Source organism: Nicotiana tomentosiformis, chromosome 6 (genome assembly GCF_000390325.3).
Source record: "Nicotiana tomentosiformis chromosome 6, ASM39032v3, whole genome shotgun sequence".
Classification (NCBI taxonomy): Eukaryota; Viridiplantae; Streptophyta; class Magnoliopsida; order Solanales; family Solanaceae; genus Nicotiana; species Nicotiana tomentosiformis.
Genome location: NC_090817.1, coordinates 77908916 through 77929044, shown reverse-complemented (window position 1 = coordinate 77929044; position 20129 = coordinate 77908916). Strand labels below are relative to the sequence as shown.

Below are 20129 nucleotides of genomic sequence, written 5' to 3'. Positions count from 1 at the left end.
AAAAGGAACGGATTTGACGGTTGAGTATAGGAAAGGAAAAGGCATCAGTGAAGGGACATGATGATTGATTTTCCTTTCTTGAAAGTTGTGACTGATGGGGAATGATAGGGAAATCAGAGGTGCTCAATTAATGCGTACTTACAAAAGAAAGAAAATAAAAACATTAGTCATACAGAAATTAGAAATAACACATAAGTCCTAATTTTTATGATCAAGTGAAATAATGACAAGTAGTTCTCTCAACGTGCAGAATCTATTCTCAAGAAAAGGCTTAGTAAAAATGTCTGCTAGCTTATCAATAGTGTGAACAAATGATAATTCGATTTCTCCCTTAATGACATGATCTCTGATGAAATGATGCTTAATATCTATATGCTTAGCCCTAGAATAATGCACAAGATTCTTTGAGAGTCATATACCACTGGAATTATTACAAAATATTTGAATAGATTTAAAAGATAATTCATAGTCACCCAGTTGATGAGACATCCAAAGTAATTATGCACAACACTGTCCAACGGTAATATACTCTGCCGCAGTTGTGGATAATGCAATTGAGCCTTATTTTTTTTTACAGTTCCAGGATATTAATGTCTTTCCCAGCAATTGACATGTTTCACTGGTGCTTTTCCTGTCTTCCTGATCACCTGCAAGATCAGCATCTGAAATACCTTCATGTTTAAAATTGTTAGATCGTGGTACCACAGTCCATATGAAACAATTCTAATGAGATAACGTATTATTCTCTTTACTACTGTCAGGTGCGATTCCTTAGGAGCTAATTGAAATCTAGCACAATTATACACACTGAACATAATATCTGGTCGACTAACAGTTAGATAATGTAAGGAGCCAAACATTCCACGATATTTCATTTTATCCACTAGATTTCCCTTTTCGTCTTTGTCAAGACTTGTTGATGGGCTCATTGGTGTAACAATTGCTTTAGCACTGCTCATGCTGAATTTTTGAATCAATTCCTTTGTATATTTGGTCTTATAGATAAAAGTTCCTTCCTCAGATTGTTGAATCTGAAGTCTGAGGAAAAACGTGAGTTCTCCCCTCATACTCATTTCGAACTCACTTTGCATGAGATTAACAAATTTCTTGCACAAAAGAGAGTTAGCACTTCCAAAATTAATATCATCAATATAGACTTGAATAATTAGGTTACCTCCTGATGATCTTTTGATAAATAATGTAGTATCTACTTTACCTCTTGTAAATCCATGATCAAGTAGGAATGAGCTAAGCCTTTCGTACCAGGCTCGATGAGCTTACTTGAGTCCATACAAAGCTTTAGTCAACTTATACCCATGGTAAGGAAATTGTGAGTCTTCAAAACAAAGAGGTTATTTTACATACATCTCATCATCAATAAAGCCATTTAAGAAAGAACTTTTGACATCCATCTGAAAAAGTCTAAAGCCTTTAAAGGATGCATATGCAAGAAGAATTCGTGTTGAGTCTAATTGTGCTACGGGAGTAAATGTCTCATCATAGTCGACTCCTTCCTGCTGTGAATAGACTTGAGCTACTAATTTGGCTTTATTTCGGATTACTTTTCTATCCTCGTTCAACTTGTTTCTGAAAACCCATTTGGTTCCAACAATGGCAGCATTTGCTGGCTTAGGTAATAGTTCCCAGACTTGATTCTTATCAAATTGATCGAGTTCATCCTGCATGGCTTGTACCCAACTGGAGTCTTTTAAGGCTTCCTCAACTTTCTTTGGTTCGATTTGAGATATAAGTACTACATTTGCCTTTTTCTTAAGAGCTCCCCTGGTTTTCAATCATTCACTAGGATCCCCTATGATAAACTTTTGAGGATATTCTGGTTCACTTCTCCACTCATTTGGATGCGTTCCAATTGCAGGAGTAGTTGAATCCTTTTGTGGTTCAGGTTGATTACTAGCAGGTTCACTAGTTGACTGTATGACTGTGTCTGTGCTATCAGTCGACTTTTGTCGCCCACTTGCCTGTGATGCTTCTTGGTTGATATCTTCATCACCTGCAATGATTCCTTTCTCGGCCGTAGTGTTATTTTCATCAAATATAACTTGCACTGATTCTTCTACAGATAAAGTACATTTGTTATAAACTCTAAAAGATCTACTATTAACAAACTAACCAAGAAAAATACCTTCATCACTCCTTGGATCAAATTTTCCAAGGTTGTCTTTACCATTATTTTGGATGAAACACTTACTGCCAAACTGATGACAGTAGCCTATATTGGGCTGTTTGCCTTTCACTAATTCATATGGAGTTTTCTTCAAAATGGGTCTTATAAGACATTTGTTGAGAATGTGACAAGCTGTGATTACTGTTTCTGCCCAAAAGTGATTTGGCAATGAATGTTCTAATATTATTGTTATGGCCATATCTTGTAGGGTTCAATTTTTTCGCTCTGCTACTCCATTATGTTGGGGTGATCTTGGAGCTGAGAAATTATGAGTATATCCTTGATCATTGCAAAATTCTTCAAAGGCCCTGCTTTTGATTTCTCCTCCATGGTCACTTTGGATGGTTGTGATGAGATACCCCTTTTCTCTTTCAATTCTTTTACAGAAAATCTCAAAATTTTTCAAAGCTTCATATTTATGAGATAAGAAAATCGCCCATGTAAAACGCGAGTAGTCATCAACAATAACAAAAGCATATCATTTACTTCCAACGCTGGCAGTTCTAGTGGGTCCAAATAAGTCCATATGAAGCAATTGTATAGGCTTGGTTATACAAACAATGTCGTTGGTTTTGAAAGAGTTTCTAGTTTGTTTATTAATCTGATATGCATCACATACATGATTTCTAGAAAAATTGAGTTTGGGAAGGCCAATAACTAAATTATGCTTGGAGAGTTTCTCAATTAGATGCATGCTTGATGACCAAGTTTTTTATGCCACAACTATGGATCATCAGATATGGATGCTTAATATATATGACTATCTAGATTTTCAATGCCATCAAGAATATAAACATTTCCATACCTTTTTCCTGGAAGTATAGTTTTACCTGACTCATCTTCAATGACACATCATATTTTCTTGAATTTGACTTCGTACCCTAAATCACATAGCTGACTTATACTTAAGAGATTATAGTTGAGTCGATCTATAAGGTACACTTCTGTAATATCACAATTGTTGCTAAATGGAACTGTGTTGGTGCCAAATATTTTTCCTTTTGATTCATCACCTAATTTGACACTTCCTCCATTTATTTTTGTAACTTCTTGAATAGATTTTTGTCACCCGTCATATGAATGGAACATGCACTGTCTAAATACCATTTTCCTTTATGAATCTTTCTGTGGTGTTCCTGAAAAATAGAATTATCACCTTCTTTTAGGTACCCAAGCTTGCTTGGGTCCATGTTGGTAAATTATACTGGAATCAGGATTGTTTTTGGGTTTCTAAATCCATCCTGAAATATTAGATTTATGAAATCTACAAAATGAGTATTTATGTCCAGCTTTATTACAATAATGATACATAGGGGTTGATCCAGTTTTTGATCTACCACTTGTGTTAGTACTTGTGAATTTAGTTCTATCAGGTCCTTTTCCAGTTGACTTGTAAGTCACCGAGTTAGACTTGACAGAACTATGACTGGTGGATTTGCGCAAGCCGTTAAGTTGCATTTGCAATTCCTGAACCTTATCTTGAAGCACATCTCTTTTGATTTCGCAAACTTCAAGTTTAAGTTCCCAGTCCTTCTTTTCCCTATTGAGTCTTTTTAATTCATTCAACATCTTTTGAGACTCCTTTAGGGTAATGTCAAGAATATCCTACAATTCATTACATCTATCACAGTCATAGGGTCTTACCTCGCTTGTTTTACCTCGTGCCATGAAACAGTTTTCAGTGTCTTCTTTGCTTTCATCATTTGATGTGTCTTTATCAGTCCAGCAACCAGAATATTTGTTCATATTATTTTTCAAAATAGTCATGAAGCACAGGTTTGCTATTTCCTCATATTTTGAGTTGTCTTCATCATTCCAGCTTCCGAAGGATTTGCTTTTGTTGAACCCTCTAGAGACTTTTCTTTTAAGATCAGGGCATTCAGCTTGAACATGCCCATACCTTCCACATTCAAAGCACTTTCCATCATTTTTGTCTTGTTTATTGTATTGCCTGGTTCGTCTGGATGACATCCTTCCCTTTTTTGCGTTTCTGTATCTTCTCATCAATCTATTCATGTTTCTTGATACCATGACAATTTCTTCTTCAAGATCTTCTAGATCGTTAGCAATATCTTTTTTAGGTCCTTCAGTTGTAGTTTAAAAGCAATCATTTTCTTCTTTTCTTCCTAACGTATTTTCTTGAGATGGGTTTTCTCAAATTCTATGAGATCTCCTTGCGGTTCATCATATGAAAGTTTGTCTAGATCTTGAGATTCGAGTGCAACTACTTTTATCTGCCATGTGGTAGGAAAACTTCTCAGGAATTTTTTAACTTGATAACCACTTGAGTAAGGTTTACCAAAGGCTTTCAGATCGCCAATGATTTTGCTAAATCTTGCAAACATTTCCTCAATGGATTCTCCTCCTTTCATCTGGAAGAGTTCATAATCATGAACCAACAGGTTTATCCAAGTTTCTTTCGCTTTGCTGGTTCCTTCATAGGTAACTTCCCGTTTGTCCCATATTTCTTTGACGGTATCACAACTTAAAATTTTCTCATATTCTTCTCCACTTATAGCATTATAAAGCAAGTTTCGTGCCTTAATATTAACTTGAACGACAACCATTTGCTCGTCTGTGTATTCATCTATATCTTCAAGATCAATGGGTGGTTGAGCTGCTGCTGGCAGTGGATAATTTTCCTTTTTGATAACACGCAATACTTTGACATCATAGGAATTTGCATAAATTTTCATGCGTACTTTCCAGTGGGAGAAATGTTATCCATTGAAGTATGGTAGCCTTACTTCAGATGTTCCTTCTTGAAAGAGTGCTCCAATAGTTACTTGGTTTGACATGATCTTTTTTCACTAGTTGTTAAGAAAAAGATAAAAGTGTGAAACCTGCTCTGATACCAACTGAAAGTACAGGGGGGGGGAGGGTGAATTGTCGATTTTTCTTTTTGTACCCAAAATAGTTGACTAATTTACTAAATAGTCGACTGAATATAAGGACATAATATAAATAGAGAAGAAATAAAATGCATGAATTAAAGGCACCAGGATTTTTTTACTAGTTCGGATTCAATGTGAATATCTTTGGTAGATCATTGAAGAGATTTGCAGTCTCAAGGGAATTGATCATCAGAATTGAATCTGCTGCGATTCATTCCAAGAATAAGTACAGAGCTTCCATAAACGATCCATGACTACCGGTCATTTCCTTTTCCGAGAAGAGATTTGACATAAGTTCTACTTTAGTTGTTCCTTGATTCATGGGATTGATAGCGTTCTTTTATTTACGCATATGTTCAGCAATTAGGGTAGTGAGAAATCTTGATCCTTCCTGTCACGACCCAAAATTCACTATAGGTCGTGATGACACCTAATGCCGCCGTCAGGCAAGCCAACGTTAATTTATCAGTTTATTTACTCATTTTATTACTTTTGAAATCATAATCTCCATTACATAAATAGTATAAAATGGGATTTACAATGTAAAAAAAATTAACTACGTGAACTATACTAACGAACAACTAGTAGGAACCTCCAAAATCCGGTGTCACAAGTGCATGAGCATTTTCTAAGGAGTACAATAATAATACAACATCTGTCCCGAATGTAGTAAGACAGAATAAAATAAATAGTTCAATGGAGAGTCGGTAGACTGCGATGCATAGCCTGGAAAACAACTGACAAAAAGTCTCCTCAACAGGTGCACCTACGCGCCAAGGTGATCGTCAAATGAACCTGTCAGATCCTGCACATTTAGCGCAGAAGTGCACTATGAATACGTAAATAAACACTTACCCAATAAGTATCTAGCCTAACCCCGGAGAAGTAGTGACGAGGGGTCGACATCGACACTTACTAAAGGCCCAATAAGACAATGTAATAAAACATGAGCAGATATGAAGCATACGACAATGATGGGGTAAATATGAGAGTTACATAATCTTCCAATTACTTCTTTTAAAGCAAGAATTTCTAAATCTTGTATTCTACCTTAACAACTCAGATAAATGCCAAGTGTCATTATCAAATAAAACCATGCAAATACCGAGCATCAGCGGAGAGATTAGCTCGTGAATATTCGGACTACTAGCGATATAACGCATGATTCTGCCGAAGCGTTCGGCCCAATCCAGAATAATGTGTATACTGCCGATGATCGAGCGGAACGAACCATAGATGCATCTATATAATGCCGAAATGTTCGGCCTGCTCGACAATAAAAGGAAGGACGTTACCGAATTACGAGATACGTATTTACAATAACATACCTGGGTATACAATGAATATAATCTTTACCGTTTCTCAAATAACTCGCCCATAACTCAAGTATTAAGGCTGGGCCTAGTATACATATATGTATTTCTAAATCAAATTCAGTTATAACTTTAATAAATTAAGCTAGCAGAACGAATTCAAATAATTCAATTATGCATGATAAAGTCTACCCAGACACAAACATGCTTTAGCTACGTACGGACTCCCGTCACATCGTGCGTACATAGCACCCACATCTAGGAGGTGGTTTCCCCCTCACAAGGTTAGACAAGAGACTTACCTTGCTTTGAAGTTCCAAAACCGGCTCCAAGGCCTCTCTACCACCTCAAACCAATGCCCGTCGATCCAAAACTATTCAAACAACGTGAAAACCATTCAAAATATATTCTAATACCCATAATTAATCAATTTAAACAATTTTCAACTCCGCTTGAAGAGTCGATGAAGACAACCCGCGGGCCCACGTGCCCGAATTTCGAAAATCTTCGAAAATAAATATTACCCATAGCCTTACGAACTCAAATATATAACTTATTCTCAAATCCACGTCCAATTTCGTGGTCAAAATTCAAAAATACCAAATTCTAGGTTTTCTATAAAAAACCCACAATTTTTATTAATTTCCATGTTTAAATCCTTATATAAACTATGTATTTAACTTGTAATAAGTGAGAATCACTTACCTTGTGTTGCTTTATGAAATTACCCCCTTGAAGCTCTAAAACCGCCCCAACCAAGTGAAAAATAGACAAAGTCCCATTTTTATAAAAATTCCATTGCCCAACGACCCCTCGCATTTGCGGTCCATTAGCCGCTTCTGCGGCTCCGCAGATGCGATGCTCCTCCTCGCTTCTGCGGCTTTCATCGCTTCTGCGGACAAAAGGACCGCTTTTGCGGTAACATTGCCTCTTTTCTGAAGCAACCCTCTCTCATACTTCACGCTTCTGCGATCGATCCGTCGCTGGTGTGACTCTGCTTCTGCGATCCACCTGCTCGCTTCTGCGACCCCAGCCCCAGTCACGCTTGGCCGCTTTTGCGACCCTCTTGGCCGCTTCTGCGGCTCCGCACCTGCAGCCAAAACCTCGCAGGTGAGGTTACACCAGATATGGTACCACCAGCATTTTCATAAGGCCAAATTCAATCCGTTAACCATCCGGAATCCACTTGAGGCCCTCGGGACCTTAACCAAGTATACCAACACGTCCCAAAATACAATACAAACTTACTCGAGCCTTCAAATCACATCATACAATGCTAAAACCACGAATCACACCCCAATTCAAGCTTAGTAAACTTTAGAACTTCAAACATCAAAATACGACGCCGAAGCCTATCAAATCAGGTCCGATTGGCCTCAAATTTTGCACACAAGTCATAATTGACATAACGAAGCTACTCCAAGGCTTGGAACCCCAAACAGACATTGATAACGTAAAAATCCACTTCAAACCAAACTTATGAAATTCTTAAACATTCAAAATGTTAAGTTTCCATAATAAACGCTGAAATGCTCCCGGTTGATCCGATACTCAACCCGAACATACGCCCAAGTCCGAATTCATCATACGAACCTATTGGAACTTTCAAATCCCGATTCTGAGGCCGTTTACTCAAAAGTCAGACCTTAGTCAATTCATTCAACTTAAAGCTTCCAAAATTAGAATTTTCTTTCCAAATCAATCCCGAACTTCTCGAGATTTAATTCCGATCACACGTACAAGTCATAATACCCGTAGTGAAGCTACTCAAGGCCTCAAACCGCCGAATGACTAGAGCTCAAAATGATCGATCGGGTCGTTACATTCTCCCTGACTTAAACATACGTTCGTCCTCAAATGTGTTAAGAATTGCTCTGGATTTGTCCAAAATCACTATGCAACACCTTGTGCACCTACCCGTGCCACCACATTCCGGTTGAACAGACTAGCTTGAGCCAGACTGAAAATCCTACCTATAACCTTAACTAACAAGCTTTAGAACCAAGTTCCAACTTCCGAATTTCTTTACAAGACATGATTCTAATACACAGACACCGTACCAATCGCCACACACTGTGCCAAAACATGATTCGATACTGAAATCACACCATGCACCACATAAGTCAGTCGCCCATAATAACATCTTCCAACCATAATAGCTGTAATTTCACGAATCCGCTGCCCGCAATACATCTTATGATGCAGATAAATCCTGTCCGCACTCTCGCAATACTGCCACGACGAAAGAGATGTGTAGAAACTCATAAATACCTGCCAGATCAATAATTCACGGAGTCTCCCTTACAAGAACCATTACCTCATTCTGATCTGAATAACGATAATTTCCCTTTAATGTACCTTATATAAATTTGATTGCCCAAATTTCAAGTCCAATAATCTCTTCTCACCCAGTACAAGCTGCTCGGGCAATACGCCATCTCAGAAACTGCCAAACATCTCATATAACTCCCACAATGCGCCAACAAGATACAAACTCGAATGTGATACATAAGGAAAAATGAATTATGAAAAGGACTACCCAGCTTGCGTAACGAATAAAATGGCCGAATAAATGCTATGAACTTACCTCAGGGATGAAAACAAGACACACAAATTGAGTGTAAGAAACTATGCTCAACATCTCACTATTGCAGCGCGCAACCCGATCCAAACAATATACCCGTGGCGGCGTGCCACCCGATCCGCACATAACAATCAAGAAGAAAACACACACTTCAAGCCGTAACACTTATATTTACGAAATGCCCGAATATTGACCACAAGCACGCCAAGTGCATAATACCAATCCTGGGGAGACGGATAGCGCCATACACTATGAAACCCAAGCACAACTAAGGTGCAATAAATGACCTGCATCTCGAGAGCCATCCTGTTCACATAACACCACAAATTACACGGGCCCTCAACACGTGTGCGAATAATCATGCCGTCTCACAACCCACATGGAACAATAGAGATTTACATGGAATAACTGACGATGGGAATAACATCCAATGCCCGATGACTCCTCCGTAAGTAATGCTATGACTAATGAACACGTCCGACCTGACGTAGGGCACACATTCACATTGGGCCTATCAACAGACATCAACCGATTCCGATCATACCATACTGGGCCAATAACCTTCCAAGGATCCACAACGCCCCCATACATGACACATGAGAACACTCGTCACATCCTAAATAAACTCACACGGGCCACAACCCAAGGATTAGGAGGCCTCTCAGGCATAAACTCTTGCATTTGTGATATTACCATAACCTCCATACTTGGTCTTAATCTTTAACAATCAAGTGACTAACATGCCACACTTACACAAATCTCCCCGTGGGGTATGATCCCACGACCTTTCGCTCAGGTAGCAAAGTCCACACCTCCATACCACCAACCATACTAATTATATAAGGAAAATCAAAATCCACAAATCAATGCACAATGCCTCTTCCACAGAACACCATTCTCAGGCGACACTAAGATAACGCCAGCTCACTCTAAACATCTGAATTCTTCCCTACTCATCCGAGCTCGTGACATTCTTATCATCACCGAACCATAACCTTGATCCTCAACTTCCAATTCCTATGCCGCTCACTGCACCTATCATACCGCTACACGAGAACACAAGAATTCATCATAACCAATGAATTACCAGTAGAATAAATACTTCATTGGCTAGAAACCTTTCACCTAGCTCATTCTAGAAGAACCAATGCAACACACAATTGAATTCCCAAATCGCAGAAAATACAAACTTCAAGTCATGACCTAAATCGCCCTGACTCTTCCGGAATTCATTTACACAACAAGGCCATTTGAACCAAATACCTCCTAAATTAATCAAGTTGTGGTGGCTGTCAAGCCCGCGCGTACAACCATAAACCACATGTATAACTTCACACGCTGAAGGAACTGATCATTGCCATAATCATGCTGATTCAACCATTACTAACCGACCCAACATCTTTCAATTTACCCTTGACCTGACTTAGAAATATAATAGCTCCATTCACAACATAACGAACTCAATCTACACTCATCCATAGGGATCCGAATTGCGAGACCACATTGTCTCATTACCCATGAATCATCTCATACCGCCTTACGTGCCCAATAGCATCTCCAACTGGTGCACCCATTTCGCAAGACCTTCCGGGAGTCCAAAGTTATTTCTTTCTTTCCTCTGATACTGCACTTTAATTCTTGAACCCACTAGGACCGTTGAGAGTCACCTATTCTGACCTGATCTCGAACATAACCAAACTCTAACGCTTCTGCTAGCGCATGAACACCCTCTCAAAGAAGCAACCGACTGAATTCTTTCCCTTGTATATCACATCCACAAAGTATAATCTATGAGTCTTTCCAAAACCTGCACATGAATCGATAAGGCGGGATATAACACACATTTATCAATTTCTCTGCTCGAATTACCCCTTATGTTTCTCTTTCTTAGTCACAATTAATCTACCAATGCACCGATAACCAGAAGCTGTACAAGCCGACAACCATGCGATCCCATCTTAGACGGTGGGGCTCCCCCACTTAGCTTTAAGCTACCATCACATAATGTTGAGCCTACAACGATTCCTCCTTCTCATTTACCATGACCCCATACCGTCAACCCGCCAAATTTCTTGTAGTTTCTTACTGAATTTTTTTTCATGAACATTCTGAATTATCAGCCAATATCGCATACTCGACTTTCCGCTCCGTAATAAGTAGAAATCTTCATAGAAACTTCATTAAAATCACACAACCGCTGACCTGTCCACAGGAGATAGCCCACCTGTGAAATTCCATACCGACCTCTCCCAAGGACGCTGCACTGGGTACAACTACCACATAATCAGTAAATTCTCCTAAGCCCATGCTCGCCCACCAGCTGTATAAGCCTGTTCTTTCCCTATTGACATCAACTAAAAGTTCAACAATACCTTCCAAACTCAAGTCATATTGCATTAGAAACGATAATCAAATCTTTACACCCCTCTTCATTTCAAGCAACTCCTTTATGCCATATTCAGTCTTTTCTTCGTTCGGCAACCATTTCCACATAAAATCCATAGACCAAATCACCTTCCATCATGACTCCCAAACCGTTCTACCCTTTCTCAAGGTACGTGGCTCTCCTACCACATAATCCATATGCTATTTTGCCACTTCCACTTCGATCATACCATCTCCTTTAAGCAACTTCCCGACCTTTATTGTTCGTACTTGATCTGCTAGTAATTCAACTACTGCGAGACACTTCCCGCCATGTCCTTCCCTCATACTTCGCTGCCTCAAATTAAATCTATGCCTGTAGTACCTGAGCCAATAAATTGTTACCGACTCTAAGCCTCTTCGAAGATCATCTCTCTCGAGCCATCAATATTAGAAATACTAATTCGATTCTGAACCGCTGCACACCGCTATCTCTGACAACCGTCCCTCAGGCACCATTTCGCAACACCCTGCCCCAAAGGCAAAATCAAAAGAGACCATAACACCGGTGAACCGTAATGCGTTCAAACAAGGACGACGACACCGCATCACAATGACAAATTCCACCACGCTCGAAAATCTCAAGCCTTGTCACTCCATCAACCGAAGTGTGAACACCCATTATCCGATTTCCTTTCCTCTGCTAGAATTAAATGCTATACCTCTAAATTATGCACTGAGGAATCCTCCTTTCAAGTCATTCACTATCGCAATCCATAAATAAGCACTCTACCATTACACCAACATGGTGCAGTAACAACTCATGAACATCATAGCAACCTATGAATAGTCTCAAAACCAGAGAAAATACAGATACTGAACTAAAATGACAGAACACCCTTCCGCAAGGAGACGATAATAGCATGCCTGAACACATAGGGAAAAAACATGATGCACCACGTCTGCAATACCAATACAACTCCTGGACGTCTAATTGACAACAAACGCTTCATGTCGCATAAGATTGAGTAAGAAGGAAATAAAGGCATAAGCCTTAATGGAATCAAACCGCACGATGAGGAAATCAAGAAGGGATGTGCACCTAATAGCCCTGTAGCCTCTCGAAGATAAGTACAGACGTCTCCGTACCGATATGCAAGACTCTACTACACTTGCTCATGAATTGTGAGACCTAAATGAACCTAACGCTCTTATACCAAGCTGCCACGATCCAAAATCCATTATAGGTCGTGATGGCGCCTAACGCCGCTGTCAGGCGTCAGGTAAGCCAACGTCAATTTATCAATTTATTTACTAATTTTATTACTTTCGAAATCATAATCTCCATTACTTAAATAGTATAAAATGGGATTTACAGGGTAAAAGATAATAACTACGTAAACTACAGTAACGAACAACCAGTAGGAACCCCCAATACCCGGTGTCACAAGTGCATGAGCATTTTTTAAGGAGTACAATAATAATACAACATCTCTACCAAATGTAGTAAGACAGAATAAAATAAACAGTACAATGGAGACTCGGTGGATTGCGATGCGTAGCCTGTAATACAACTCACATAAAGTCTCTACAACAGGTGCGCCTACGCGCCAAGGTGATCGTCAAATGAACCTGTCAGATCCTGCACATTTAGTGCAGAAGTGCAAAATGAGTACGTAAATCAACGCGTACCCAGTAAGTATCTATCCTAACCCTGGAGAAGTAGTGACGAGGGATCGATATCGACACTTTCTAAAGGTCCAATAAGACAATGTAATAAAACATGAGCAGATATGAAGCATTCGAAAATGATGGGGTAAATATGTAAGTTACATAATCTTCCAATTACTTCTTTTAAAGCAAGAATTTCTAAATCTTGTATTATACCTTAATAGCTCAAAAACATGTCAGGTGTCATTATCAAATAATACAATGTAAATACCGGGCATCAGTGGAGAGATTAGCTCGTGAATATTCGGACTACTAGCGATATAACGCACGATTCTGCCGAGGTCGTTCGGCCCGATCCAGAATAATATGTACACTACCGAGGGTCGAGCAGCACGAACCATAGATGCATCTATATACTGCTGAGGCGTTCGACCCGCTCCACAAGAAAAGGAAGGAAGTTACCGAATTATGAGACACGTATTTACAATACCGTACTTGGGTACACAATGAATATAATCTTTACCGTTTCTCAAATAACTCGCCTACAACTCAAGTCTTAAGGCTGGGCCTAGTATACATATATGTATTTCTAAATCAAATTTAGTTATAACTTTAATTAATTAAGCTAGTAGAACGAATTCAAATAATTCAATTATACATGATAAAGTCCTAAGTCTATCCAGACACAAACATACTTTAGCTACGTACGGACTCCAGTCACATCGTGCGTATGTAGCATTTACATCTAGTTGCACATAACAATAAATATCACATAGGGGGTGGTTTCCCCCTCACAAGGTTAGACAGGAGACTTACCTCGCTCCAAAGTTCCAAAGCCGGCTCCAAGGCCTCTCTAACACCTCAAACCAATGCCCGTCGATCTAAAACTATTCACGCAAACCAGTCAATATATATTCTAATACCCATAATTAATCAATTTAAACAATTTCCAACTCCGGCCGAAAAGTCGATGAAGACAACCCTCGAGCCCACGTGCCCGGATTCCTATAATTTTTGAAGATAAATATTACCCATAACCTTACGAACTCAAATATATAATTTATTCTCAATTCCACGTCCAATTTGGTGATCACAATCCAAAAATACCGAATTCTAGGGTTTCTACCAAAAACTCATAATTTCTACAAATTTTCATGTTTAAATCCTTATACAAACTATGTATTTAACTTGTAATAGGTGGGAATCACTTACCTTGTGTTGCTTGATGAAATCCCTCCCCCCTTGAAGCTCTCCAAAATCGCCCCAACCAAGTGAAAAATGAAAGAAAAATGGGCCAATTCCCGTGTTTATAAAATCTCCACCGCCCTGTGACCCCTCGCATCTGCGGTCCATTAGCCTCTTCTACGGCTCCGCATATGCGATGTTCCTCCTCGCTTCTGCGGCTTTCCTCACTTCTGCGGACAAAAGGTCCGCTTTTGCGGCAATATTGCTGCATTTGCGAAGCAGCCCTCTCTCACACTTCACGCTTCTGCGGTCCACCTGCTTGCTTCTGCGACCCTAGCCCCAGTCACGCCTGGCCGTTTCTGCGACCCTCTTGGCCGCTTCTATGGCTCCGCACCTGCGGCCAAAACCTCGCAGGTGCGGTTATACCAGATATGCTGCCACCAACATTTTCATAAGGCAAAATTCAATCTGTTAACCATCCGGAATCCACCCGAGGCCCTCGGGACCTTAACCAAATATACCAACATGTCCCAAAATACAATACGAACTTTGTCGAGCCTTCAAATCACATCAAACAACGCTAAAATCACGAATCGCACCCCAATTCAAGCTTAATAAGCTTTAGAACTTCAAACTTCAACATATGACACCGAAACCTATCAAATCAGGTCCGATTGGCCTCAAATTTTGCATACAAGTCATAATTGACATAACGAATCTACTCCAAGTCTCGGAACCCCAAACAGACATTGATAACATAAAAATCCATTTCAAACCATACTTATGAAATTCTTAAACTTTCAAAATGTTTATTTTTCATAATAAACGCCGAAATACTTCCGGGTGATCCGATACTCAACCCGAACATACGCCCAAGTCCGAATTCATCATACAAACCTATTAGAACCTTCAAATCCCGATTCCGAGGTCGTTTACTCAAAAGTCACACCTTAGCCAATTCTTTCAACTTAAAGCTTCCGAAATTAGAATTTTCTTTCTAAATCAATCCTGAACTTTCGGAGATTCAATTCCAACCACACGTACAAGTCATAATATCCGAAGTGAAACTTTTCAAGGCCTCAAACCAACGAACGATGGGCTAGAGCTCAAAAAGACCGGTTGGATCGTTACACTTCCTTTATTGACGCATATCTTCAGCAATCAGGGTAGCAAAAAATGTTGATGCTTCAATCATTATCGCTTCTTCCTTACTTGCATTCGTTGACAGATCTTTGCCTCGATTCTTTTACTTCTTCCTTTCCTAACTTCTTCCAGATTTGCTTGTATCCTTCATTTTATCTCTCGTGATCCTGCACCATAGTAATATGTTATTTTTCATCATTGAAACTTATATCTAACAGTTCTAAATTTAATTTTTGTACATATTCAATATTTTTGGTTAATACATATACAAGTTACACTTAGTGAGCGTTTTCAACACGTCTCTGGATTAAACAGACCTTTTGGTTTGGAATATGGAATGGTTAACCAAAAATATACATTTTTTGACTTTTAACTCAACTTTGGAATGTGTTGTAAGTATTGTAAAAATTTGCAAATTTGTCTAGTATATACATCCCTCACTGCGCACTTTCAAACAGTAACTGTAACTGAAAATCTTAAATTCATTAAAAGCCAAAAAGATGAATCTTTATAAAAGTTTCGATGAACGAAAAGAAGAATGATGGTCTATAATGTGTTGTTTAGGTGGTTTGATGATTAATTAAAGTAAACAGGCTGCGGGGGACAAAGAATAGAGATTGTGCTTTTATTGTTGTAAAGGACAGATATGTTCTACTGACCTTTTCTTTTAGATTAAAAGAATAAATAATGTAAATAGAACAAACTAATTTTCTCGTCTTTTACACACCAAATATTATGATTCACAAAAGAAAGATTAAAATCAGCACTTTTGAAATGGACCCTTAGTCCCTGTCTTATTTTGATCTTCTCCGGGAGGAAGGAACATGAAAAGACAAACACGCACACAGCCAATGAGGTCTATTCGTAGTTCTCCTAGAAACAAATTACTTGTCCATTTCATTTCTTGTAGCAATGTTTGATTCAATACGAGTTTGAAACAAAAAAAAAAAAAAAAAAAAAATTAAAATTTGCAATCTTAAATATGCAATGACATTTACGTGACTATGAAATTATGTCAATAAGAATAAATTAAAGTTTAAAGTTAATTATTTTTAAATATAAAAATATATCATTTAAAAAAAAAATACTAAAGAGGAAATAACGTCCCTTAAAATGAAAAGTCATTTCTACTTTTTACATTTTATCAAGAAAATGAAGAAGGAAAATGTGAGCATATTTTCCGTCCACACATTTAAAGAGGTTATTTGGCCTTCACATAAATATTACTCCCGCTAGGTTTGATCCTTACACCTTTAAAAAAAATAGCGGGTAGCTCGGTGCACAGTGTATTCTATATTCACGCAGGGTTCGAGAAATGACCGTATCACAAGGTGTATGATGTAGACAACCTATCCTAATACAAGCTTTAGCAATTGCTTCTGCGGCTCAAACCCATGACCTATAAGTCACACCTTAAAATATTTGAAATCATATAACTGTGACAATTACAATATTCTCGAGAGTTGAGACACAACTTTTGAAATAGAAGAATATGAGATAATGTCAGGTCATTGCGATCGAGAAGTTTTGTTTGTAATTACATCGTGTTTACCTGAGAAAACGAGAAGCAGGACAAAATTATCAAAACAATGTTATTTTGAATTTGTAATATTATTGTTAAGCTGAAAATAAGTCACAGTTGGTACGTAACTCCCAGCATTGTTGTGTAAGTTAATTGTAATAAGCTCCGGAATATTGCATAGATAAAAAATATGCATAAAATGAACGAATGAGCTACTTGCCTAAGGTTGAGTAGATGAGAGTGGACCTAACCACATATTTATATCTATCAAGCCTTGACCTAATGAGCCTCTCTCCATAACAAGCTTCATTAGATCTTCAACAGAGCCTACACTACTGCCAGCTCTCACCAATACATGAAGTGATTCGGACCCAATAAGAAATCCAACAAATAATTAAACGGTTCAAGTCATGTCCACCAACTATATTTGTTGCTCGTTTTATAAACTAGAATAATCAAATTAATGTTAGTCCACATTTAATAAAAATTCCATCAAGTTAGTACTTTACTGCCTACATCTTACATTGTCAAATAAAAAGTGAAATCTATAATAACCACTTGCTACCGCTAAAATCTCATTGTGGGACTTTTTCACAAATACGACCAGTCTACACTTAAGTTGGGAAAGTTGATGCCACATTTGCCTGCAGTTGCGCTGCATATGGACTTACTTGACTTTAATACTCCCAGCGTGTTCACTTGAATTCATTGCGTCTAACTCAAAATCTTACATTTATGTGAAAAGAAACAAAACTAATTAAGCATATATAAAGAAAGAGCCCGCTGATTCTAAACTATGATTAACCCAGCAATGTTTGTATATAAGCTTCAAGCACATTTTACAAATAATTTTTTCCTTTGTTTTGTTTTCAAAATTTTGGGGTGAGCAGAGGTCCATCGACAGTACCATGATCTGAAATGTCGAAGAGGAGGGAATTATGGTAGTCAAGTTGGTTGGCTACCTAAACTTCCACTTTGTTGACGAGGTTAATTCGATTCACTACATTATAATTTCTTTTCCATTTTCTCTTTCCCGCTTCCCCCTATGTACAAGAAAATTTTTGAAAAAGAAAAGAACGTAGAAGATGTTGAGTTATGTGTTTTGATGATCAACAAGTGTGTGCAATAAACATATGTTAAGAACGAAGTTCTCATTGTAACGGCTAAAGGTCCTTACAAGGCAGCAACTTTTCTGCAAAAGTTACTGCAACCCGATATTTGTGGAAGGGATTCTTAATGCGATAAGCGATGCCGCCTAAAGATATCTGTAGATAGGAGTCACCGAAGCTTGAGGAGTCCTTATGATCTCAAGACTTGTAAGTGCCTTAATGTTTGACTGTGTCTAGGACTTCCAAAGATCTCAGAGCTGTGATGACTTAAGTACTCTGCCTAAGGACCGTTGAAAATATCCTTTTCACACATCTACTGAGTGCAAGAAGTATAGTATTTCCAGTTTACGATATAGTTGAAGTTGCTGACTAAGACTGTTCGTAGAGTTAGTTCGTTTTCTACTAGAGTCAGTCTAGTTCATGTGTATTAGGGGATTCAGTTGTGTTCACGTTTGCATTCAAACAATATTAGTTGGATTATTGGCTGAGTTTGCAAGTTAGAGTAACTTGTAGTCTTCATACAATAAGTAGAAGTAGTTGAAATGTGGAGGTATGTTAGGTTAGAAGAGTTGTAATCTGCACATTTGGCTCATTTGTTCTAGTAAAGTTGAAGTTAAATCCTATGTGATAGGTCAGTGGGCTTTTGTTTTTGCTTCCTCGAATGGGTGGAGATGTCGGAGCCTCTGCCTAGCCCACACCAAGGCGAGGCACGTCAAGGTATACCAATTTGGAGAAAATCTGCTTCGCTTTGGTGCTCCCTCTCTTGAGATTGCAATCCCTATTAGGGCTGGAGACGATCTGCGCTAGATCCAGTGTGAAATAAGTAAATTTATCCAGTTGAGACATTCTTGATTGATCGAGACAAAATGATTGTGATTTTTGCACCCTTGAGCCGGGTAATTTTTCAAGTTAAATTGTCGTTCTTTACTTTTCAGTTGGTTTTGTTTAAGCGCAAGAGGTAGGGTAAAGAATCAAGTTCTTTAGTAATTTAGGAGGGCACTCAATTTAACAATTGGTATCAGAGCAGGTTCTATTAAAAATGTAGTTAACACCTCGAGAAACATTTTAAGAGATGAGTGCTCCACTCGAAATTAATGAAGGACAGTCAACTACTAGACCACCCCTATTTAATGAAAAATATTACAGTTGGTGGAAGGAAAGAATTGATGACTTCTTAACGGCTGAGGAATATGAACTCTAAACTATAGTAAATCGAGGACCATTGACTCCCACCAAGAAAAATGGACAAAATGAGATTATTCCCAAGTATCCCTCAAAATTTGTGGCAGTTGATTTTAGAATGATGAAAAAGAATGCCAAGGATAAGAAAATTCTCATTTGTGGACTTGGTCCTGACGAATACAGCAGGATATCTGCCTGCTCCAATGTAAAGGAGATTTGGGATGCTCTTTCTCATGAAAGGATAAATCAGGTATAAAGATCAAGAATTGAGTTGCTAATGAGAAACTATGAGTTCTTTTATATGAAAAACTCTGAACTTATTCATGAGATGATGACCAGGTTCACTATCATAATGAATGAACTAAAGTCACTGGTAAATATGTTCACTTCTGAAGAATTGGTTAGCAAAGTCTTGAGGATTCTTCCCGCCTCATGGGAACCAAATATCACAACCATTCAGGAAGCGAAGAAGCTGGACAAAATCTCACTGGACGAGTTGATTGGGAATTAAAAACTCACAAAATGAGAAAGATGGAACTACGCAAGGAAGAACCAAAAAAAGGATAAGGCGCTGGTTCTCAAGGCTAAAGATGAAGAAGAGTTTGATGATGATGATTTGGATATCGCACTATGTGCTAAGTTCAAAATATTCATGATGAATTCCAGAAATGAACCAAAGAGAGAAAACTATGGAAAACCTAAGCATGTCAACAATGGAGACAAGAGAATCAAAAGAGAGGAAGAATATGATGTTGAGGATCGCCAGATCATCCAGAAAAATGCAAAAGCAAAGGACATTCTTTACATGAGCCTTCCAAGGAATGTTCTCTATATGGTGTCCTCTTTCTCCTCTGCCAACGACATATGGAGGACCTTGGAGGCTGAATATGGAAACAAAAATATTGAGTTAGCACTGATGGCAATTGAAGAGAACAACTAAGAAGAGCAAGTGATAAGAATGATGGCCATGAGTGATT

At 38.4% G+C, this 20129-nt stretch overlaps 1 protein-coding gene across 1 annotated transcript; it reads right to left on the bottom strand.

Moving 5' to 3' along the window:
• Positions 1 to 2413: 2413 nt before the first annotated feature.
• On the bottom strand, positions 2414 to 4881 carry LOC138894252 (uncharacterized). Its single transcript, XM_070178934.1, has 4 exons — positions 4317 to 4881; positions 3830 to 4269; positions 3538 to 3766; positions 2414 to 2562 (listed from the first exon to the last, which is right to left on the bottom strand). The coding sequence occupies exons 1-4, from the start codon at positions 4879 to 4881 to the stop codon at positions 2414 to 2416; spliced, it is 1383 nt and encodes a 460-aa protein (XP_070035035.1).
• Positions 4882 to 20129: the final 15248 nt, after the last annotated feature.